Below are 25,624 nucleotides of genomic sequence, written 5' to 3'. Positions count from 1 at the left end.
AGGTCTCAGTCCAAGATGATTTTTTTTTTTAAATAAAAGAGTTCACATCTACTTTAAAAAATTATATATTTTGACCCTAAACTACTGAAAACCAGAACAGTGTTTAACAAATTTATTAGACCACCAAGGTTTGTGCCACAGCTGTTTTAAACTAACAGAATGTTTTTAAAAAGGTTCATCCAGCAGTATGTTTATCCTCTTTGGATACAATATTTTTAATGCTAAAATTTTATTGTAAAAAACAGAAAATCACTTTTTAATATTAGTTTTATTCAAATGCCCAAATTACAGTTATTTACTTGCAGTCCTATAAAAAAAAACAAAGTTTATAAAAAACCAATGTGCGCCTCAATTTAATTTAGAATTAAACGCAAATTCAATTTGACATTCATCACATCTGTTTAAAATGATGAAACATCGAGAGCCACGTTGAGTCCACATTAAAGCATTTCATGATTTGGATGACCTTTGCGCGAAATAGACAGGTGGTGTAATAAATGTGTTAAAGATATACAGTATATGAACCCTTTACTGTACAACAGTTTGCATCTGCACATTTGTAATGCCAATTAATATATATTTAGTCAAAGTGTGAAGTGGTTTGTGCATTATTTTTGTGTCAAGGGTATTTTTCTCCGACTCTGTGTGGAACAGCACGGTTATATTTGTGGTTGCTGATGAGAAGTTGGGTTTATCTCACAATCTGCATACGCATGAATTTCAGAGCTGAGGCTACAGATGGATAACAAACCACAGCAGTTTCTCCAGTGTGTGCGGTGATTCAGCTCTCAGCTTGCACAACTCAAAACCACACTTTCCAATCACCATATTAAGTTAGAAAACACAACTTTACACTGGTAAAATGGACTGCTGTGGGTGTCATGCTTCAGATGGTTAAATTCTGGAGGAAACACTGTAAAAACTTTACTATCATCTCGGTTTTTTGGTGAAACATTTTTATACTTAAAAATATTGAGTACATTTGAAAGCTGTAAAATGTAGATGCCAATAATAACATTTATTTCCTATCACAAATTAAATCGAGTAGATCTAATCAAAAATATTAAAGCAAAGCAGAAGTCATTATTAGTGAAGTCCTAAAGATCCTAAAATAATGCAATAGAAAAATAGTATAGCCTACTTATAAATTGAGTAAATATGATTAAAAATGTTAAGTAGATGTAGCTTTTTTGAATATTATTTAAAAATGTATGAATATTATTTAATTTATTATTTAACTCATTTTTTTAGATGATGTTAAATACAAACAATATTGATTTAAAATAAGTAAGAATTATAATTTATTAACTTATACTATTATATATTACTTACTATATACACTGAAAAAATTATTCATTCAATTTACTCAATTCAAGAGCTGCACAATTAAACAAACATACAACCAAACTACTAAAACTACCAAATATATATGAAAAAAAATATTCATTCAATTTACTAAATTTTTTTAAGGTAAGTGGTTGCAATCCATTTCTTTAAGCTACATTTAACAGAGGTTTTTTGTTTTGTTTTGTATTACTCTTTTTTTTATGTAGCTTAAATAAATTGATTGTGACCACTTACCTTAAATTTAGTAAATTGAATGAATCATTTTTTTCATATATATTTGTTTGTTTGTTTGTTTGTTTGTTTTTATGTTTGTTTAATTGTGCAGCTCTTAATAATCTTTTAATCTTACTTAATTATTTAGGCTGATGTTAATTTCATAAAATAATAATTTGAAACATGTAATTATTATTACACTCAAAAAATTATTCATTCAATTTACTAAATTTTTTTAAGGTAAGTGGTTGCAATCAAAGTATTTAAGCTACATTTAAACAAAAGTTTTTTGTTTTGTTTTGCTTTTCTATTTTTTTTATATAGCTTAAATAAATTGATTGCAACCACTTGCCTTAAAAAATTGAGTAAATCGAATGAATTTTTTTTCAGTGTACAGTTTTAAAAACTTAAATATATAAGTGTGGCATTCTCAAATATATATTTATGAGAAATGTTAAGGATATCCATTAGAAATAATCTGTTAGTTAAATACTAATTTTATTTAATGTATAACCTAAATAATATCTGTGCATTATACTATAATATTTGTTACATTTTTAGTAATTTATTTTAGTTTGTTCCACTCACAAAATCACCTAAGTGACATTAAGATATATTTTTAAGTTAATCCTTTATTTTAGTGATATTTTACAAAGTCATTGAATAACTTTTTACAGTGAAGTTTTTCAACTCTGACCCTAGTGATCTCCAGAGTTTAGCGCCCTCATCAAACACACTTGAGCAAGGTGATGAAGTCTTCAGCAACACCAGAAAACTGTAGGCAGGTCAGTACGTGACCACGCAAGAGCTCTCCCCGTCGAGTGGCAAACGTTCAACAAAATGGCTGGTTTTCATATAGCGCCCACTGCGAAAATGCCAGTAAAACTGACTATTATCAGCTTAAATTGAATTTAGTTGGACTTGATAGCAGGAGTAGACAATACTTAGTTACATTAGTTATATTTTCCAAGCATCTGTGCTTGATTAGGGTGTCTGTATTGGGAAAAATTTGACTTCACTACATTCTAAAGCATATAGTCATATTGTGTATTGTTTAATATTGCATATTAAAATGTATGTAATACCAAATTACATTTAAATTGTGTACTTTTACTTGAGTAAAAGTAAGTTAATATACTTTAATATTAAATGTAAAACAAAAACTGTATTTATGAAATGTAATAGAGTAAAAATTATGATAATATGCTTTGGAATGTATGTTTTCCAAAGAAAAACCCGAATACAAATACAAATAATTGAAAAAATACTTTTAAGCAGAAAGTAAAACCTCTGCTTGAAAGTGACCCTAGTAACTTACCAACCCACCTGTGGTCTGTGGACGTTGGCATGAACGATGTTTTTACTAGTTTGTAAAACGATAGCTCTGAATTCTTGTTAATCTGTTAGTATCTATCGCACAACCACTGTTTCCTATTTAGACGCGTTTTCCTCGTGTTTTTGCTGATTTCTCACTGTACTCAAATTCTGCTGTTCTGTCTTTTGCCACTCAGTGGGCGTAACCACAGTCACTTTCTCCGAAGGTGACGTCATTTGCATACCCTCTATTCAATCATCTGAGAGATGACACCCACAGCGTGAGCAAATCAACTCATATGAATCTCATTGTTAATAAGTTTCATCTAAACTTTAAAAAAAAGATTGAATGGCATAAAACTCATCTAAAGCACCAAAAGTCTGCTTTAAAGATTATTTGAAGATATTTTTGCAGGTAGGACTGTCAAACGAATAATCGTGATAAATTGCATACAAAATAAATGTTTAATTGTGTCATTTTGTGTTTATTTTGTGTTAATATATAACACAAGTTGTGTTAAAAGTAACATAATAATAATATAGAGATGGGTGGATTGTAATGTGTTGTTTTTAACACATATTTGTATTTAACATTCGCTCTAAGAGTGTCAGATTTTTGCATGATTCAATCAGAGTCAATGTAATGGTGAAGCAATAGAACAAATAGTCCAACTGATGGAAGGTTTAAGAAGAAATATCATGCTCCTTTGTAAAAGTATTTTTGATTATTTTCAAATTTTGACAGTACAGTAGTTTATTTTGATACATGATGTGTCTGCTGTATTTTGTTTTGAAACACTTAAAACTAAGGTATTTGGTATTTTATATTAAAATACATTTTGATGTTTCTTTGCCCAACCCTGCGGTTGTGATATAATCTGGGGTCCGTTGCCTTTCTGTGGTTACCCACATTTATTTTTTGCAGAGCATCATATAAGACTCAGGAGAACGACATGCAAACAGGCCGCAGGCCGCAGCATCTCTTTGGGGCAACTTTTTGACATGCGGATTTTAATTCGACTATATAAATCTTGAACCAAGCACCATCTTGGCACGCATTTCAATGATTATATATGGAAGCGATAGTTTTGTCAGTATAATGCAAGATGCATTATATAAATACTGTATAGGGCATTGAATCTAAAATAACATCCTAAAAGAAAGATAAACGTGCCTATATGACCTATCTGTTTTTTTTCTGTGCTGCTTCCTGAGCGGGTGCTTACAGAGATTATTTTTGTTCGCAGACTAGAATTGCACTGAATGTGTGCCTTTAATAACCCTATGTGGCTGCGCACTTGAGTAACTTAAGGGGAACGTAACATTTTGTACATATGTTTTAATTTTACCATTGTCGCTTGGGGTTAGAACAACTTTCTGTTACATTTCAGACATCCTACCCCAAGTGAAAATAGTTTAAAAATCAGAAAAAAACACATAGAAACCGATACATAAAATATAACCCAAACCCCAAATCTAAGCCCAACCCCAAGCGACAATGATTTACAAATAGGAAAAACAATGAGAATACAAAATATAAAATGACATGAAAAAGAAATTCGTACTACAGACACGAAAAACTATTTATAAAAATTCGCGCTCAATGACATGGAAAAAGCCGAAAAATCATGTTCATGGACACAAATAAATCAAATATTTCGTGACTATATCGCGACTTGCCTTGACATTGAGTTGAGACAAATGTTAAGACTCTTTTTCAGTAAGATTTACAGCATATAGTGATCCTTTGCGTTTTTCTTCATATAAACCAATTGTTTGACCTCAGTACATCTGGAATATTTGTACCTTTAAAAAAACATGATTTTTTATGCTGTGTTTCTAATAAATAAATGCAATCGTGGTGCACGTTTCAATGATTATAAATGGAAGCGATAGTTTTGTCACAGTTTATAACGTAGATGCATTATATAGGCTTTATAATGGTGTCATATCTGAACAGCTTCAAACAGACGTCCATGTCCAGAAATATAGATGAGAACACATTGGTCGCATTGAATCTAAAATAACATCCTGAAAGAAAGACAAACGTACATCTGGAATATTTGTACCTATAAAAATGACTATATATATATATATGACTATTTTTTATGCTGTGTTTCTGATAAATGAATGTTATGAGATCTGACTGCATGCATGCAAATAAAAAATCTGTGTGTACATGTAAATAAAATAGGTACCTCTGTGTAAAGCTGGAAGTTGCTAAAGATGAATAAGATGCAAACGGTGGCCCACTGTGTCTCCATCATAGATTTTGACACTTGTTTGTGTTTAAATCAATGAAGTGTGCAGTGCTGTTTTGAAAAGGAGCCTCATATGACTATAATCTATTGCTATTGATCTGTCTTATCATGTAATATTTTAATTTTTATGCTTATATTGTCTATTTTAATATACCTTTAATTATTTACATGTTCTTATCTATATTTTGCTTGATAGTCGCTGTACAAGTCCCCCTCAAACTTAAAAAAAATCCCATAAATCTATTGTGAATTCCCTTACCTTAACCATGCTGTAATTTTTTATATTGAATAGTAATGAGTTCTGTAGCTTGTTTCAACTTTATTGTAAAAGTTACAGCAAATTCTCACTAAAAACGTTTTTAAAAATGACTTGTAAATTCAAGTCGATTATACTTAAAAATTGTATGTTTTTTAACATGTTCCTTTTTTTGAAAATATCTGAAAAATAAAAAAGTAGAAAGAGATCTGCTTATTTGTACTGGGTGAGCACTAAGCAACATTGCACCTGTAAACTTTGGTTTGAGATTTTTTTATTAACATTAGAGAATCTAATCTGTCACGAGAGCCAATAGCTCAATAGAATTTTAAAATATATATTTTAACCTTCATATATTACAGTTTTTTACAGACGCTAGGACACATTTCTCAATACTTGGGTCACTTTTGCAAAACTCTTCACACAGTGAGCACAACAAACTTTAAGCTTGGCAAAGCAGTTCATTACACATTCAAAATGCACTACAACTACCAAAACACTTTATTCAGGTCTCAAATCAACTCATTCTTTCATTTGCAAGGTTGCAAAAGTACCCTAAGTATTGAGAAATGTGTCCTAGCATCTGTAAAAACTGTAATGATCTTTGGAAATTTGTAAAATGATTTATGTTTTAGCATCCTAAATAGTATCCTGAAACAAAAACAATCCTGATACAAGCATCCTGATACAAAACAATAGCTCTAGACGTCCATGATCCCTCATAGTCTCATTTTGGAGTCAAGATGGCGGTGGACTGAAAAAGGTGCATGGGGGGGGGGGGGTGAGGAGAAGCACTGTTTTAATACAACATAATACTACTAAGGAATCATAAGGTATACTTGGTGTATAGTGCCAATTGAATTCAATCAGATTCAAACCTCTCTGGACTTAAACTTGACTCAGACTTAACTTACTCTGGTCTTGGTCCTGACTTCAACTCAAATGAGCTGTCTCAAATCAAACACTGATAGGTCTAAATAGTGTTGTAGTTAAGACCACCTAAACCGAGACCAAGTCATGACCAAGAACAAGACAGACCGAGACAAGACCAAGACTTTAAAGGGTCGAGACCAAGTCAAGACCAGTGCAAGTCACTGTATTAAAACACTTATGATAAAATGTGAAAAATGCATATGATTAGGCACTTCTTGTCTGCGTGTGTGCGTGTGTGTGTGTGTGCGTGTGTGCATGTGTGTGTGTGCCATTAGAAAAGTTGATAAAATAATCAAAGTCATTGCAGATATGTGGGAATTTATCTTTGTCTATAAGCAAATAAAAGTGAACAAACACTAAAGAGCTGAAATCAACTTAAGCATTTATTCTGAACTGTCTTTCCATGGCTTCCCATCCACTTAACACAATGCAGGTGTTTTTAGTAATACAATTAGAAAAATTGTCATTGGGAGAAACTTAAACAATGCCAACATCATATGCCAAAACCTGAAAAAATTAGTGATGAAAAATGTATTTGTGATGTGCCATAGTTGTGGTCTTGTCCGGTCTTGAAATAAAATTCAGAGTCCTCTTTGTCTGAGACCGAGACGAGACCGAGTAAAAATGCAGTCGATTCCAAGATGAGACCAAGACCTTTAAAAAGTGGTCCAACATATGCAATATATGACATTTGGGTTTACGGTGTACTTTACGTCTTGATTTTGATTTAAAGTTGTCTTTCCAACACTGTGTTTGCGTGCAGGTCAGGATCGGGTGGTTTTAAGGGGATCTGACACCCCGTGTAAGGGTCGACTGGAGGTGTATCGCAAGCCGGGGAAGCAGGAGAACCCGGAGAAGCAGGAGAACCCGGAGAAGCAGGAGAAGTGGGGTTTGGTTTGCCCTTATGGGTGGAATGACAGAAACGGCAAGGTGGTGTGTGAATCATTGCAGTGCGGGGAACTCCTTAAAACTGATAAAGAAATGTCCCTTTTCAAAGATTCATCTCTACCCAAAGTTTGGTTTATGGATCAGGTAAACTGTACATCTGAAAAGGAGAATCTGAAGAGCTGCTCTTACGTTGGAGGAGCCGATTTAAACTGTGAAGGAAACGGTTTTGTTGCAGTTGAATGCTCTGGTAAGTACAATACAGCAAAAGGATTAGAGATGAATAAATGTGTGTTTGTTTTTAGTTTGTGTGTTAATGCTTATCTTCTAATAGTGAATCTATCATTTCTTATTTAATCATGCATCATGTGAATCAATGTTTTTCAATGTAGGAAATGTTAAACTGAGTTTGAATGGCCAGAGCGATAAATGTGCTGGTGTGGTCCAGTTCACAACACAAAAAGATGTTATAGGAGTCTGTAACTCACAGTGGGGTAAGTGTGTGTGTGTGTGTGTGTGTGTGTGTGTGTGTGTGTGTGTGTGTGTGTGTGTGCGTCTGCGTGCGTCTGCGTGTGTCTGTGTGCATATGTGTTTGTGTGTGTGCATGTACAGTATGTGCATGAGTAGCTTAGAAAAAAGTGTTTAAAACATGATATTTATTTTAAATGTATAGTGTTAAAGTTAGAAGACCATTAGCAATGTAAAACAAAGTAAAAAGTCATAAGGTAGGCATTAGGTCAAATAAAGAGGTTTGTCAGAAGTTGTTTTTTGACATGTAAATATATAATTAAAAATTATGTGATGTTGCCTGTAAAAGCTTATTTTTTGTAATTCTGTTTTCTGCATAAAATCTTCCTAATATGAAGAACATTCAGTGAAAATATAACCTTTGATATTCTTTACTATTCATGTTAAAGATTGAAATCAATGTGAAAATAAATGTTGATGCTTCAAATCTCTAACTTTAACACCCCTGAGACTTTATGGATTTCCCAGACAGCTTCACAAAATGTGGACACTTAAAATGTCTGAATCGTATTTCATCAGATAAGAAAATACCAAAACCATGTGTCATCTAAATTCTTCTTCACATTTCTAGACCTTTTAGTTTTCAACTTAATTTTCCTAAGGAAATGTTTCCTGCTTGATACTAAGAGTATGTCATGAAATGAAATAATTTAGTATTCAGATACGTTTGGTGAACACTGCTTCCTGTGTAGAAACTAAATCATATTTTGAAAACAATTATTATATAAACCAAATAAATCATTCTTTGATCTTTTCTTATGCATGTACTTATTATGAATTTATTGTTTTTTTAACCCTGGTCAGATACAGTAAAAGCAGACAAGATATGTCAGGAACTTAATTGTGGACAACATAGTTATATTCCCAAACCTGGAATGTTTGATGCCACACAACCCACAAAAAAGGTATTGTTAAACTGTGATGGGAATGAAAAATTCTCATGGCAGTGTATGGAATTGACAGAAAGCTGCGATAAATATGCCAGCGTCATCTGTACCAGTAAGTTTACACGAATATATGCTCTCTAAACAACTTAAAAGATATAGTTCAACCAAACTTCTGTCATCATTTACTCACCCACAAGTTTTTATAAACCTGTATGAATGTCTTTGTTTTGCTAAACACAACTGTAGATATTTAAAAAAACCATCTGGGGCACCATTCACTTCTATAGTTTTATTATTTCCTACTTTAGAAGTCAATGGTGGCCCAGATCTGGTTGGTTACAAACACTCTTTAAAATATCTTAATTTGTGTTCGACAGAACGAAAAAATTTATATACATTAAGAACAACTTTGAGGGTGAGTAAATGATGAATTTTTATTTTTGGGTAAACAATTCCTTTAAATGTTAATTTGACTACTGTTTAGTTTCATCAAAGTAAAATGTTTATAAAGAAACATTTATACACCACAGATCACAGGAGGTTTCGTCTGATGGGCGGCAGTAATCTTTGCTCTGGGTTGGTAGAAGAATTCATAGGGAAATCATGGGTTCAGCAAACACCCAAAAATATTAACTTTGACACCATATGTGCTCAGATGAATTGTGGCAGACATGTTAAAGAGGTTAAGAAACCCAACGGCACCCACCTGACATGTTCGGGTAAGTCTCTTTTGACTGACATATTCAATACAGTACAATAATGGCAATTGAAAGCTTCGCTCTTTATTCAAATATTTTATTAAAGATGCATTACAAATTTTGTATGCATGCCGCTTTGGTGTGTTTGGAGTATAAACTAAAGATGAGCAAAGTTTATAAGACTTATCCCAGGACAAAATATTAGCACAAAAGAGGATCTACAAATATTAATAACAGAGACAACTGTACTCAATGTAAGCATTATTACAGTTGAGGTTTTATCCAATGCATTTTTTTTCGTATATTTGAATAAAACACAGATTCTCTAATAAGCAGCAAAAAATAAGCTGGATCAAAAAGAGACAAACCCAGCCATTGGGTAAATTTAACCCAGAACTGAGCTAACAATGGATTAAAACAAACCAGCATAGGTTAAATTAAACCAGTCGGTTGGGTTTGTTACTTTTTGATTTTTTTTTTAAATAGTTTTGTCCAATAAACACTTTTAATAGTTTAGCGTTTTGTCCATTTTGCACCATACAACTCATATTTTAATAGTTAAATTTTACCTGAGGGGCATTCAAAGCAAATATTGCAGTCATTACCCCATGGGCAGCACTTTTAGCTACGACTACTGTGTATCGGTAAAATTATTTTTTTAATCAGTAATTAGTACACCGTCTGACGAAATGGTAAAAAATGGTCCCAGGGGCGGTACCAGTGTTAGAATCCCCCCCATGGACATCCTATAAGCATTGATCCCCTATAAAGCACACAAATATAAATATCGGGAGGCCACCTGGTTTTTATTCAAATTGAAATATTACATGAATTTAACATTTTTGTGATTGTGGCACAAAACGATACTGCCCATTATTTGTCACAATTTCGCAATAAACTAATAAAAAATAGATTTATGTCTGAATTAAATGTAAATTCTCAAGTGTTTTCTGGAGGAATAGAGAGATTGTTAGATTTAGATTTAAGATTGGGTCAGGGGCTTTTAAAAAAATCTTCTTAAAACTTTAATTTCTACGGAGCCCCTAAGGGGATATGGAGCAAAAATGAGATAAAGTTTAGTTTCGTGTGTGCACGTGAAAATATCGCGTGCACACATGAAACTATCGCGTGCGCAGGTGAAATCTTTGCTTTCATATGCGTGGCCGATAGTTTCACGTGTGCACGCAAAACTAAACTTAAAAAAATTTTGCACATGAAGGTTTTTGCGTGAGCACATGAAAGTTTCACGTGAGCACATGAAACTAAACTTTTGTTTTTTTTTTACTACAATGTCACCTTATGGGCTCGGTAAATTTGACCCTTTAGCCATACGGCTAAAAAATTAATTATCTGGCCAAAAATATGTCTTGAAATATATACTAAATACATTTAGCAGAAAGTAAAGCTTAATTAAATATATTGTGTAATTTGACAATATAATTTAGTTTTAGCCTTCATATATCAACATATATTTCAAAATATATTTCAGGGTAACAAATACATTTCTAATTTTACATCCCATACGGCAACAGATATATTTGGTAACACTTGGTTCATTAGTTAACATTAGTTAATGTATCAACTAACATATGCAAACCATGAGTAATACATTTGTTACAGTATTTATTAATCTTTGTTAATGTTAGTTAATAGAAATAAAGCTTTTAATTGTTTGTTCATCTTAGTTCACAGGGCATTAACTAACATTAACAAGATTTAATAAATTATTAGTAATTGTTAAAATTAACATTAACAAAGATTAATAAATGCTGTATAATTGCAGTTCATAATTTGTTTATGTTCACTAATGTAGTAAACTAATTAACCTTATTGTAAAGTGTTACCGTATATTTTTTCAAACCTTTTATGTTTACAGGTTTGTAACATACAGTAAACAAAGTTTTTTCTTCCAGTGCTATGTAAAAAAATACTTTAAAATATATTTCAAAATATACAAAAAATTGAAATATATTTGAAAGGGGACACCCATAAACTTTGACATAATACGAACACTAGGCTGTAGTACCCTTTCAAGCACACCTTTGCATTTAAACAGTCTATATTAGTATCAATTGTATACCTGTACCTAAATGATAGTAGTGACGGCATTTTATCCTGACAGTGTAACATTTTCTGTGTTTACAGATAATGTCAGTCTCAGCAAATTGAAGGACTGTTTTGGGTCTGTTAAAGTTAATGTTAGTGGCCCTGATTATGGAGTTTGCTTTAATGACTTTCGGTCTCTTGAACTGGGCAAGGTGGTCTGTCGAGAGCTTGGCTGTGGTGAGGTGAAGGAAGTGAAAAAGGGGGAAAAGATTACTGGTTTGCTGAGTAACGTTGAGTGTCAAGGTGATGAAAAATCATTGTGGCATTGCCTGGCCAAACACAAGAAGACTTCATGTTCTAGTACTAAAGTTATATGTTCAGGTACATTACATTTCATAGATTATGCATTTTAATTCATCTGTAGATATCATGACTCTATGATGCTTTAAATGACCCATAAATGCTACAGTCTATGGTTTTCTATTGAAATCTAATCATGTTTTGATCTCAGAAAGTTTGAAAGTGCGTCTGATTGACGGTTGGAGTAGCTGTTCTGGACGTGTCCAGGTGAATCTGGAGGGTTTGTGGAAATACGTTAATGCCAAAGACTTGACTGACAAGAATCCGGATGTAGTGTGTAAAAGTCTTGAGTGTGGCGACTCGTTTAAGACGACTCAAGAACTTTTCATTGAAGTGAATCCACAGGTGATGGTGGATGATTGGGAGATTAACTGTCCAAGCTCTCCAGAGAAGTTTCACGAATGTTTCAAGGAAAGAACAAAAGTACAAAATAATATAAAATTGGTCACAAAACAAATAATTTGCAAAAGTAAGTCACGAACACGAATTACTAACAATATATATATAATAACCATACGTTTGCATTGTAATGAACTAATAATGAAAAATACTTATACAGCATTTCTTAGTTCATGGTAATTTCAGCATTTTCCAGTGCATTTAGAAGTAAACTAACATGAAAATTTCTATTGGCATTAACTAACAGTGTTACAAATATACCATACAATATGACAACATAGCGTAACATTGTAATAATACTAATAAGTTGAGTAACAATGTATCATTTAACCAAAGTTTTTAACAAATAACCATTTGGTTTACATAATCTTACTGTTCACTTGCTTTGAGTCATCTCATTCATTTTTACTGTTGTTTATCAAGTAATTACAAATCTATGTCTACATGTAAGAGGGCTATCCTGGTGGTAAATGATGCCCACAATTTCTTCATCTTCCTTCTCAGATGAAGCATTTAAGTTCATTAAAGGCGATCAGCCCTGCAAAGGAGAAATTGGCATCGAGAGATTTAATGGTTCAGAAGGCTCATTTGATCCTAATACAATGAACAAGATGACGGTGTGTAGTGAAATGAATTGTGGAGATCTGCAGTTGTCCGGCACAAACACCACACAAATCAACTGTTCAGGTATGTCAACCAAAAACTTTTTGTTATGAAAACTGGGTTGGATCAAAAAGGGATGAATCTGATCCAATGGGTTAAATAACACAGAAAAAAAATTTACCCAACATGGGGTTAAAACAACCCAGAAATTACAACCTATTGGGTTGGGTTCATCCCTTTTAAACCCAATGCAGCATTGAAAGTCATTACCCAGCATTAAATGTTATGAATAAAAAACATAAAATGAATGCATAAAAGTTCTTTACATAAGCACTTCGTGATCTAATTCAATTGGCTCTTTATGTGGCTCTAGGATCAGTGAACGTGAGCCTTTCAGGGGGATGCTGGGGAGAAGTGAAGGTTGAAATGAATGAATGTAGAGATGATGGTTGTGGAGGGATTTGCAAAAAACCCTGGAGAACAGAAGAGTCTAAAATGCTCTGTAAGGACCTGGGCTGTGGAAATTACATTAACACAGTCCAGTTAAAGACACAAAATCCTCTACAAGTGAAGTACTATAGTGTGTACTGTCCAAAACAGGTGAACAATCTGAAAATGTGCAAGTTTACTCCCAACAAAAACATCTGCAATGAACCAGCATCTGTGCTATGCTCAGGTAATGGAAAAACTTGAACTATATTAAGTTTCATATCTCAAATTTATCACATGAAAAAGTACTGTAGTTTGAAACAGTATAGTAAAGTGTATTAATGGCTACTATAGTGTTCAGGATAAAACGTATAGCATACGTAAGGAATAATTGAATGACGGGCCATTGAATTGTACGAAAAATAATGCACACCCAAGGTGCAATGTTGTTGTTTTTTTGCCGATTTTGATGAATTTATTTTTGTTTGCTGACATGAATTTCCGCAGTTTCTTTTGGTTGATTTCTACATGTTTTTCATCCACTTTTAAAAGTATTCTCGCCTGAAGTTGGGGTTAGAATTGGGTTTTGGGTAAGGAAGTCGCAGAAAGTGATTCTAACCCAAACCCCAAGCGACAATGGCCAAAAAATGGGAAAAAACAATGAGAAAACAAAATATTAAATGACACAATAAAAAAAGAAAGAAAGGTGTGGACAGACACGAAAAGCCATTTATAGAAATAAGTGCTGGGAAGGACAAAAAAGACATTTGTTTCGAGAGTCACGAAAAACAGCGGAAATTCCAACCAGATCTCACAAATTTTCGTAAAATAGTCATGCATTATTTCGCTCAGTTTTGGCATTGTCACGTATTTCCACCATTTTAAGTGTTCGTGCCACGCATTTCGTATCCTTGTCAGTTTCACGTATTGGTTACTCAACTGTTTTTCCTATTTTTAAACAATTGTTGCTTCGGTGTGGGGTTAGATTTGCTGTTTGCGTTAGGATGTCACTAAAAGTATTGGTTTATACTATTTTTTCGTATGCTTTTTTAACCATTGTCGCCTGACGTTGGGATTAGTGTTGGGTTTGGATGTCATTTTATGTAACAGAAAGTTGTTCTAACCATAGATATGTATAAAGGCTAGATGTGTTACGGCGGAGTCTCTTACGTCATCACCTGGCGGCCATCTTACCACAGGGCGATCGCTCACTCATACAGTAGCATTGAGTTTTAATGACTGTAACTTGCTCAATTTTCTACCAATTTTCAAACGGTTTGGTCAAACGTTATTAACGTGGCTATAATTCTGGAGCTTTAATATGTTTCATGATTTTTTTTTGTGTATTTTAGTGGTTAAGTATGCAGTGACATAGGTACATCTTTTATGTGTATAACAAACCAAACCGTTTGAAAATCGATCGAAAATTAAGCAAGTTATGGTCATTTAAAAGTACCTGCATCATTAAAACTTAATGCTACGAGTGAGCGAGCGCCCTGTGGTAAAGATAGCCTACAAATGCGTACGTTCCACTCAATGGCCAGGAGCGCAAGGGAGACATCTAGCCTTTATACATATCTATGATTCTAACCCCAAAACGAAGCGACAATTGTAAGAAAATAGAAAAAACAGTTAAGTAACCAATACATGAAACTGACACGGAAAATGGTGGAAATACGTGACAATGCCATGCAAAACTGGGCAAAATAATGCGTGACTATTTCACGTAATTTGTGAGATCAGGCGTGTCAGCAAACACGAATAAATGTATCAAAAATGTTGTTATTATAACACGACTTGCCGTGAGACAGTAAATAAGTAAAACTAAATAAACATTTGTTATGCATAACATTTATTATATTGCATTTCTGTCAAGAGATCCTTCTTAAAGTTACACACTGCACTTTTAAAACCACATGTTCATTGTATTATATGAATATATATTTCAATTAAAACAGAACATTTACATACATTTACAAACACACAACATTGTTCAGTTGTACACATTTGACTACTGTAGTATCTCTGAATGATTTTTTATAATCAGACTGTTGTTGGATTTTTTGCAGGCAGTATTAAAAGCAGACTTTTTTCCCCACTGAAGACTCCGAGAGACAAATGTGCTGGAAACGTGGAACTATCTTATATTGGAAGATGGACACCTGTCTGTAAGGACAGTCTTAATCAAAACCTTCAAAATACAATCTGCAGGGAACTAAAGTGCGGAGAGGCCAAATCTGTTGATACAGCTCGGTATGAAGAGGACCAAACCGAAGGACTGACAGGAATCAAGTGTTCAAAAAACGCCAGCTCGCTTCTTGAATGTAAATATGATGGCGTATCAAAGAAAGATTGCATCGCTGGCTATCTCAAATGTTCTGGTATGCATGAAGCAGTGTTGGACGCTGGATGCTGGTTTTCATGTATATGTGACCCTGTCTGTGAAATCCAAGCTAAAGTCTCATAATCTAATGATGAGATTTGGAGTATCAAAGTTTGATTGATGATCTTACTCAGTTAATATTAATATCATCAATGTTATATGTTCTTTACATTATGTAAGATGCTTTTATGTAGAAACACGACATCACAAGCTGGGTTTACATTACATGGGTCACATATAATTCACTTAAATTACACTAAAATCTAAAATACTTTGACCTCTGGTCCTGTGTGTGCTAACAAAACGTGTAATGTTTTTGTTTCTTGTGTACCAGAATGGACAAGACTTATTCTCTACAAGAAGGACGGTCCGTGTAGCGGTCCTGTATACGCTGTGAGCAAACATCAAACTCCACAACATGTCAGCATCCAGGGCTGGAACAAAGACAGTGGGCAGTTGATGTGCGAGTATCTACAGTGTGGAAACTACTCATCACATAATCAATTAACCACAGTGTTTCCCACATCAGAATGGTGGAATAAGACCTATGATTGCACAAAAAATGATATGAATATCTGGGATTGCGAGCGTGACAGTCAGTCTGTCGAATCCAAGCAGCTGTACATCCAATGTGAAGGTAGGAAATTTCAATGAAACTAAAGTATATTTTCTTGACTTTTTGAGAAGAGTTTATTTCAGCATCATTAAAATAGAAGTGACCCAGTCTGTCAAAACTCAGCTAAAGTTATTTATTGTAAAACTAATAGATTTAGGAAACACAAAGTCAGAAAAATATCTGTTCAATGTTTTTCTTTCTTTAATTGTTTGCTTGACATTGACACAGACAGCTTTAAGATCTTCTTTAATGCAAGGATCTAATACAATCTTACACATCAGATATTTTACCCAATACTTAACCAAAGCCATACCAGATTAAATCTGCATGAATTCTCCTTAAAACAGATATTTTTAAAACTGTAGCCTAATTGTATATCGGAGTCTGTGTGCATGCTTCAGATCTTTCAGTCAGTGTAAGGAAGATCATTTTCATGTCTTATCTCTCTTAATAACTCTGAACATCAAGCAAGTCCTGCATTTATTTTCTCATTTCTCCTTTTAAAACCAAAATGTCAGATGCGCATGTGGATGGAGACGCATCTTTGTATTAGATTAAGCATTTAGGACGATACACCTCAGAAAACGTACAAAAAAAAAATCATTTTAGATGTTTAATGACTATTTAGAGCATTGAGATTGCTAGACGAGGGCTCAATGTACTTATTTTTATAAAAACCTAAATTTTGACCAAAAGCAACATTTATACTTTAATTAAAATTATTATTTTTTGTTTGATTTGCTTTGCCTTTTTCTCACAATCATACATTTTGGTACCTGTGAATTTTTTTGAGATCAGGTCGGAAGGACCCTATGAATGAAAATGTCACACAACAAATGTTAAACAGCATTTTAGAAGTTAAATTGAATATGTCTTGTATAAGAGCAACAGTGAATAAGTGCTCCAAAAACTAGTTTAGGTTAACCTAATGCAGTACCCCATACAGATTTTTTTTTTTTTAATTATACGTTTATATTTATTTTAAAATAATATGTTTACAAAAACGTATTTTTCACCAATATATTTTTTTCATTACTTGCGGTTCAGAGCTCCCGTAATACGGAAATATATTTTTAAGCATTTTTATTAACATTGCATTAGAAGAAAAACTTTGTATGTTACAAACCTGTGAACATAACATAACTGCTCAACTGCAAAAATAGCTATACTTATAATTTTATATTTTATACATACTTATATATTTTATATTTATACTTTATACAGTTTATAAAAACGTTTATATTTTTTTCCGTAGCCTATTGGTTGTAAACTTAGAAATGTGTTTGTTGCCCCTGAAATATTTTGAATATATTGTGGTTAAAACGAAATATATTTACAAATCAAATATATATTTAATAAAGCTTTACTTTCTACAAAATTTATTAGCATATATTTAAAACATACACTGTAAAAAAAATCTGTAGAAATTACAATGGTATTGCAGCTGGGTTGCCGGTAAATTACCATAGATTTAAATTTATGTTATTTACTGGCAAGAGTTTGTTCAAAGTTAAATTAATTTTAAATATTAACAAGTCTTTATCTTACAGAATAAAACTATACAATAATAGCCTCATGCAAAGAATTCTAGGAACCATAACCATAAACCTTTTTCTGTTTTTTGCTTCAGATTTGTTTCCCAGAATGTTTTGCTTGATGGTGTTTTTCTAGTTTTATTCTGTAAAGACAAAGACTTGTAAATGTTTAATGTTTATATAACCTTAAACTAAATGTTGCCAGTAAATAACATCAATTTAAATCTGCGGTAAATTACCGGCAACCCAGCTGCAAATTTCTATGGAATTTTTTTGCAGTGTATTTATGGCCAGATAAATGTATTTTTTTACATGAACCCATAAACACTTTTTAAAATGTATAGAAAATAGAAGTAAGTGGTAGTATTGCACACTGCAAAAAAATATTTGCTGCCTTAAATATTTTTTCTTTAGTTAATCAACTCATTCATCAACACAGTCATTTCAGTCATTTTAGCTTACTATTATTTATCTTGACTAGAGATGAGTTGATATACAGTATTTTAGTTGAAATATGTCAGCTTCATTTAATAAGTTATAACAACTCATCTCTATTCAAGATAAATAATAGTAAGTTAAAATGACTTGAAAAAAATTTAAGGCAGCATATAATTATTTACAGTGCATGAGTTAGCTCATAGTCTTCATTAATATAATTAATTTCTTCTGGTACATAGCCAATACAATTCAAAATGAAATTAACAAAATTGAATTGAAAGGCAGCCAATACAGGATTCTGAATATGATGCTGCATCCTACAGTAGGCTAGATGTCATTTACAGTAAAACTATCTGACTGTGCTCCATTTCAGCTAAACGTCTAAACCTCAGCCTCTCAGAGTCATGTACAGGTAAAGTGCAGATAAATGATGAGCCTGTGTGCGCGTCTGAATGGACTGAAAAAATGTCAAATTATGTCTGTGACGAACTCGAGTGTGGTAGGTCCATCCGCCATTGGCAGCAACCGATCTCTACTAAATCTGAAGGCTGGCATTTCAGCTGTAGTGGAAGTGAAACAATTCTGCAGCAGTGCAGCCACCACAAGAGAGGCAGGTGTACCAACATCATCTATGTGGCCTGTCATAGTGAGTACTACACACACACACACACACACACACACACACACACACACACACACACACACACACACACACACACATACAGTGTAAATATATCAAACATAATGACTTATAGCACAATACACATCCATATACCTCTGTGAGCTGAGAGGAACTGACTTTATATACATCCTTGAAAAATCTTAAGGTCTAAAAGTGCCTTTAAGGAGCAAAAATAAACACATTAATACTCATTTTTTATTTATGTTTTAAATTATGTTGTGACTAAAGAATCCAAAATAAATTAAAACTATATCATAAATTGTCTATAAAAAATATAGCTAATATATTAAACAGTTTCACATCTATTCTGGGCTCTTATTGGTTTACTGTTCTACATTTTTCAATCATTCATTTAAAAAATACATTTTTGTAATGCAAGGAATAATACGTTGCCACAATTTTTATTAATTTTAAACATTTAAAGTCACAATGAAACGAAAGTAGCGTTTTCGTAATGTGACGTATATTTGAGTGAAACGGCGTAGGACTCGATTTCGTCCATCAAGAACTGATTGGATCGTTAAAAGATTAAAGAGAGGTCATTTCGAGGAAGGGGGGAGGTTAACGTTTTGAAAGAAAAAAAAACAAGCACGCAATATTCCATAAAAATGTTACGTTTTTAATTACAGTTAAATACAGCCTTTAAAGGCAGGGTGCATGATCTCTGAAAGCCAATGTTAATATTTGAAATCACTTAAAAAAAAACACGCCCCTGCCCCAATAGAATCTGGACCTACTGTTTATAGACACGCCCCACACATACGCAACCCAGGCAATGATGTTGGTTTGTAGACACACTCCTTACTGCTGATTGGCTACAAGTGTGCTTTGGTAGTCGGCCCAACTTTTTTCCAAAGTGTTTTTCAAAAATCACACATCCCGCCTTTAAGGTGTGCTTTGTGTTGATTTTAGCCCTTTCGAAGCACATAGTAAAGCTACGGTATCCGCCACAGGACAAACACGTCGTCATCTGAGACAACGTAATGACAAAACAGGCTCTATAGAGCAATTTGTCCATTTAGGGCTACTGTGCTATATAAATCAAATTAAACTGAAAATTGATTATGTAAGGTCTTTATACACCACTGAAACAGTAATATAGTAACGTATATATAGAGATCCTCCTAAAAGTTACACAGTGCACCTTTAAGGACACTTTCAGATTAAAAGATTTTTAAGATCATGATAAACATTTCAGCCAAGTGTCTAAAACTTTTCCATTGTTTTGACACAAATTTTCTGTTTTACCATACAGAGGGTGTTGAGTTTGGTACCACAAAGAAATGTGGGGGGTTTCTTGGGATCAACTATCACGGTCAATGGGAATATGTCTGTGGAGACCTGAAAGAATCTGTTAATAATGATAAGGTTTGCAAAGTACTTGACTGTCAGAAAAATCAGGTACCGCTGATTGAAAGAGAAAAGATGGCCAGTACGAAACATTTGACATTTCAATGTCCTGAAAATTACCACAACCTTTCTCATTGCCTTAAACGCTTCCAAGAAAACAACTGCAAAGCTGTTGAGATCATATGTGAAGGTAAAATCTCCAACCAGGAGTGCATCAATATATTTCACCCGTTTGCTTTGCTTTTCTGTTCAGATTAAATAAGGAACGTTCATGCTTTTATCTTTGCCTTTAAAACTGCAGGTTTCGAGGAAAGTACACCAGTAAACATCGGTCTTGTATTTGGTCTATTGCTGGGCTTTTTGGTACTGCTGGTTTTGATCGGTGTTACGCAGAGGAAACGTCTGCTCTCGGCCTGTACGTACAATCTGCACCACACAGAAAGACTTTGTGCTGATTATTTATTATATACTGCAATTATTAAATGCTTTTAAATGATCATGTTACGCTGTTGGAGGCAGTGTTTCCCAAGAACATCTAAAACCATTTTCCATTATTAATTATGGACATAAATATCAAACTAAGGAATGAAATACAAAAGTATGATTTTCTCCTACTTTTTTCAGTAAGACGTTACAGAAGTAAGGATGTCAAAAATATGAACTTCAATGGACACGAGATGAATAACACGGAAACAGTGGACGAAGGTTTGGGATTACAATATTATTTTATTTCCAGATGCTAATGCTTTTCCTGATGATTTATAGATTATAAATGCAAAACATTTGCATATTGATTTGCAAATTACATCCATCATCAATAGACAACATATAAGTCACACGTATCTTCTAAACTGAAATGAAGATCACATTTACGCATATGGTAGACACTTAAATCTAAAATGATTTACTGTGCTTACAAGACATACATTTTTATCAGTATCTGTATGTAGTTTCAAACCCATGATCTTTTGTGTTGTTATGGCAATGCTCTTTTCAGATTCAACCGAGAGAAAGTTTGATCAGGATGATTATCAGGATGTGGACATTCCCATAACCAACACAGAAAGTGAGATCTGTCAGTCATATCTGTCTATCTATCTGTCTATCTAGCTATACATCTATAAATCCATCCATTCATTTACCAGGAGAGCGTAATGTAGATGAGAAAAGTGCAAGATCCTCTGGTACAGAATATGATGATATTGAGGAACAAGCCAACGATGCCTCTTATCCCCAAACAACCGCTGATGAAGCCCAAACCCTCCCACTGCTTCCTAGGAGACCTGAAAACTTGCATGGTACAGCACTTAAGTTCACACCTCACTGTACGTGTATGTTGTGTGTTTGGTTTGTGCATTTGTAAGGATGACTGTGCTCCTCGTTCTCACCAGATGAGGTCACCTATGAAGTAGAGAAAGAGATACAGGAGGACTATGATGACGTCGTGTCTGAAGAAGCACTAACCAATGAGAATGCAGAGATCTCAATGAAAGATGCACCAGCACAAGCAGATGTGATCATGGATGCAGGAGGAAATGCAAATACAAATGAGGTGGAGGTAGAGGTTCATACTCAACCAGAGTAAAAATGAAACAATGTGACAGTTGGTAATTGACAAAGTTACAAAAAAAATTATTAAAAAGAAGCATGTTCTTAGTTTTTATTTGATTTGAGAAAATCTGTAAAAGAGTGTGTAGAAGGAAAAAAAACTTTTTTACACTATATTTTACACAACGCACATATAAATTATATTTAAAGGTCACCTAATATGACAATTTTTCAAGATGTAATATTAGTCTTAGAGTGCTGTTATTGCCTTGGAAAATCGTCTGTCATGTTGTTTTTGTTAATCTGTTATTACAGTTAAATATGTGAAGCGATATGGAACTGTAATGCCTGGAACTACGTTCGCCGTGCGTTTCCCAGAAAATAATTGCACACCTCAGAACGTTCATCAGCCAATCAGATTCAAGCATTCAACAGACCCTTTGTATAATCATGATTATATTATTCTGATTGGTTGAGAAATGATCCATGGGTGTTGATTATTTTTCTGTAAATGTCTTAAATTTCTTAAAGAGCACCTATTTCATTACTAAAAACTAGGGATGCACAGATATGAATTTTTTGGGCCGATACCGATTTAAACAGACAACATCTGGCCGATACCGATGCTGATACCGATATTAAACACTTGTAAACAATACTATACAGTTGGTCTATTAGCTAGTTTATTTCTGCATCAGATTATTATTACTGAACATGGATTGGATCTAATTAACATTCAACTGACCAACATAATAAGGGAGGCACAAATTAAGCTAAAACAAATATAAGACAACATGACAACCTTCAAAGGTGGTTTTTGCTATTCAGAATTTATTTTATTAACAACATTAACTCATTTTTTTACATATAATGGATTTCTTTATGCAGTTAATTAATAATCAATCGGTATCGGCCTTTCTCGTGCTATTGCCGATATGCCGATGGTTTCAAATTCATCAAAAATCGGCCGATAAATATCGGCGGCCGATACATTGGTGCATCACTAAAAACAACATTATTGTGTGTATTTGGTATAATACAATGTGTTCACGTGGTGTATGGTAAAAAAACAAATTTTTTACATACCATACATTTTTCTAGCTCCAGATTTCAAGAAGTAAACTGTTGCCTACAATCTGTGTGTTTGTTGTAGTCCAAGAAAAGAGATTTACGTTGCAGACGATAACTCGCGTCATCGTTTACTTTGGGGTTTTGTACCATTTGCATATCATTAACATGAATTTATACACACCTACACACCAAAGGACATGTAAAATTGTGAATCGGACAATTGGTGCTCTTTAAAAATAGGCACCAGAGTAATATTTGTGGTAACCGGGGTATAAGTGGAATAATTGACTCTTAGAAAGGATTTGTTTATTTTTACACATCTTTTTGTGTTAAGCTTTTAACACATTTTGTGTCATTTTGTGTTGATTTTGTGTTAAAATAAAACACAAGTTGTGTTAAAAGTAACACAAAATGTGTTGTTTCAATGATAACACAGAGATGGGTGGATTCTGTTTTTAACACATTCGTTCTAAGAGTGTACCTTGGGTGTGCATTATTTTCTTTATTCAACGGCCTGTCGTCAATTATTTCTTACTAAAAGTGCAGTTATGAATTATGTAAAGAAGATTTAAAATAAAAACGCTGACCTAACTTTGGTCTTCAGATGGTTGTGGTCGCAAAGTGACATCAATTTTCTTAGAAAACGGCAACAGCTCGTCCCATGAGTTTGTTGAGGTTTAATAGGGATTCAAGAAAAAGAAGCAGGCAGATTTTTTTAGAATTTCAGGTTGTTTGTGTACACACACACATTTAGGTGACACACATTATGCTCAAACAACATATCAAAGTGATTTTCTTATATTAGGTGACCTTTAAAGAATAGTAGCTTTTAATGAGTACATTTAATCTGTTGTCTGTCATTTACAAAACTCAACATGTCCTCCACCCTGCGTGCTTGTTTATTGAATATTTGGATTATTTTGCTATTATTTAGGCTACTACCAGTAAAACAAAATTGTCCATTTAATGCATTTACCATGTTAAAATCCATTCCATAGATTTTCTATTAAAACATTGGTGCTTCTTTGTTTTTAAATAATTTTTTTTTTTATTAGAACAAAAGCTTCTACTTTACTAAAATGATTGTAATGTAAACAGAATTTGTTCTTACTTTGTGTTTTGCTTTGTGAATTTCATTGCTTGCTTTGGAGGTTGAAACAAACTGCTTAAAAAATTATTAGTATTTTAACATTTATTTGACATTAAAGGTTTTGTACTTTTGTCTGATTGTGTTATCGTTGTTTTTAAATGTAAGGCTGCCTGCTTCGTGTTTCTCCGAGGTAATGTCAGAAGAACTTGTGTGTTTTGGAGAGCCCGCTTTGGTGTTGTGTTTTAAACTGTATCAGTCTGTAACATTATAGTTTGATACACAGCACAAGAGTTTGCTCTCTGTATTTCATCAAGAGTGTGTGTTTAAATGTAAATATGACTAATTACATCTGAGTATTTGTGTTACTCCAAACACAGACCCACATTTACTGTACTCACGTACACACGCAAACATGAACCAACAGCTGTGTTGTACTATAACTAGGAGTGTTGATGTTACGTTGGTTACGTCTCTTTGAAGCCATTGAAGTTCACATGCCATCATTTACCCGGTGGGACTCATTTGTAAGTGGTATGTGTAAACCAAACATGTTTTTCTGTAGATCTGATGAACAGGGCCGGCCCTGGCCAATTTGGTGCCCTAGGCAAGATTTCACCTGGTGCCCTTTAGAATCATTTTGTTCATAAACTTACACAGAAAAAAATGCAAAGCTTTGTCTAGTTTTTCTTAATTTTGAAAATATTTTGGAAACACACGCATGCACGCACGCACACATACACACAATACCCTGTCACTCAGGCATTTGGTCTTGACATTGTCACTGAAAAGGCAGTTTAAAATATAAACCCAGAATTCAGCGAACGTCAAGAACAAGAAAACGGAAACAACAATCAGACAGAGACGCAGGATTTAAATTACGTTACACGGACCATGTTTAAATTTCAATGTTTCTGCACAGAAATACCAACTTTGTCTGGTATTAATAAGCTGCACAGTGGCGGTGCTGAAGGCGCGTGATGGCACATATGCACAGATATTTACGTGCAATCTATTGGAAAGCGGAGGAATCATTAGTTGGGTTAGTAAAATAACGAAATTATAGCTTTTAAATAGAAGAAAAAAGTTTTTTTGTAAAGAGATATATGTTTTTAAAAGTTTAAAACACACAACCCTTCTCAAGGGGAAGTAAGCTACTTTTCTCCTTACGTGGAAAGCGCAGATGAGTTTGGTTAGTAAAATAATGAAATTATAGATTTAAGTACAAAATAGTATTTATATAAAGAGAAATATTGAAATAAAAGTGCAAAACTCTTCTTAAGTGGAAGTAATACAGTAAAATAACGAATAATAATTATATAATAACGAATAATAGTCTCCAATAGGTTGCACGTAAATATCTGTGCTGCCACCAGTACTCCATCCGAGCGCGTCTTCAGCACCGCGGCCAGCACTCCAATGCGCAGCTTATTAATACCAAACAAAGTGAACAAGTTGGTATTTCTGTCTAGAAACATTGAAATTTAAACATGGTCTGTGTAACATTATGTAAATTCCGCGTCTCTGTCTGATTGTTGTTTCCGTTTTCTTGTCCTTGACGTTTGCTGAATTCTGGGTTTATATTTTAAACTGCCGCTTCAGTGCAGTATAGCCACAGAGCTATTTAACAAGCACGATCTTCCGAGATTATATGCTACTAATAATTCATCAGTAACTGCTGTTTTCTTGTGCAAAATTAAATATTTATAGTTAAATGTTTATATACATATATTAAAAAAATTATAATTTGGGCGC

General features: G+C 33.5%; 1 protein-coding gene across 1 annotated transcript; it reads left to right on the top strand.

Moving 5' to 3' along the window:
- Window positions 1-5,100: 5,100 nt before the first annotated feature.
- LOC135752039 (scavenger receptor cysteine-rich type 1 protein M160) lies at window positions 5,101-24,003 on the top strand. Its single transcript, XM_065270362.2, has 18 exons — window positions 5,101-5,155; window positions 7,088-7,459; window positions 7,602-7,703; window positions 8,542-8,736; window positions 9,155-9,343; window positions 11,468-11,749; window positions 11,880-12,197; window positions 12,632-12,814; window positions 13,104-13,406; window positions 15,229-15,540; window positions 15,877-16,179; window positions 18,505-18,777; window positions 20,069-20,353; window positions 20,465-20,578; window positions 20,788-20,868; window positions 21,161-21,229; window positions 21,309-21,461; window positions 21,555-24,003. Exons 1-18 carry the CDS (start codon window positions 5,101-5,103, stop codon window positions 21,746-21,748), a joined length of 3,783 nt encoding a protein of 1,260 aa, XP_065126434.2. The 3' UTR covers window positions 21,749-24,003.
- The last annotated feature ends 1,621 nt before the right edge of the window (window positions 24,004-25,624 follow it).

Source organism: Paramisgurnus dabryanus, chromosome 11 (assembly GCF_030506205.2).
Source record: "Paramisgurnus dabryanus chromosome 11, PD_genome_1.1, whole genome shotgun sequence".
NCBI lineage: Eukaryota > Metazoa > Chordata > Actinopteri > Cypriniformes > Cobitidae > Paramisgurnus > Paramisgurnus dabryanus.
This window is presented reverse-complemented; position numbering and strand designations above follow the sequence as displayed.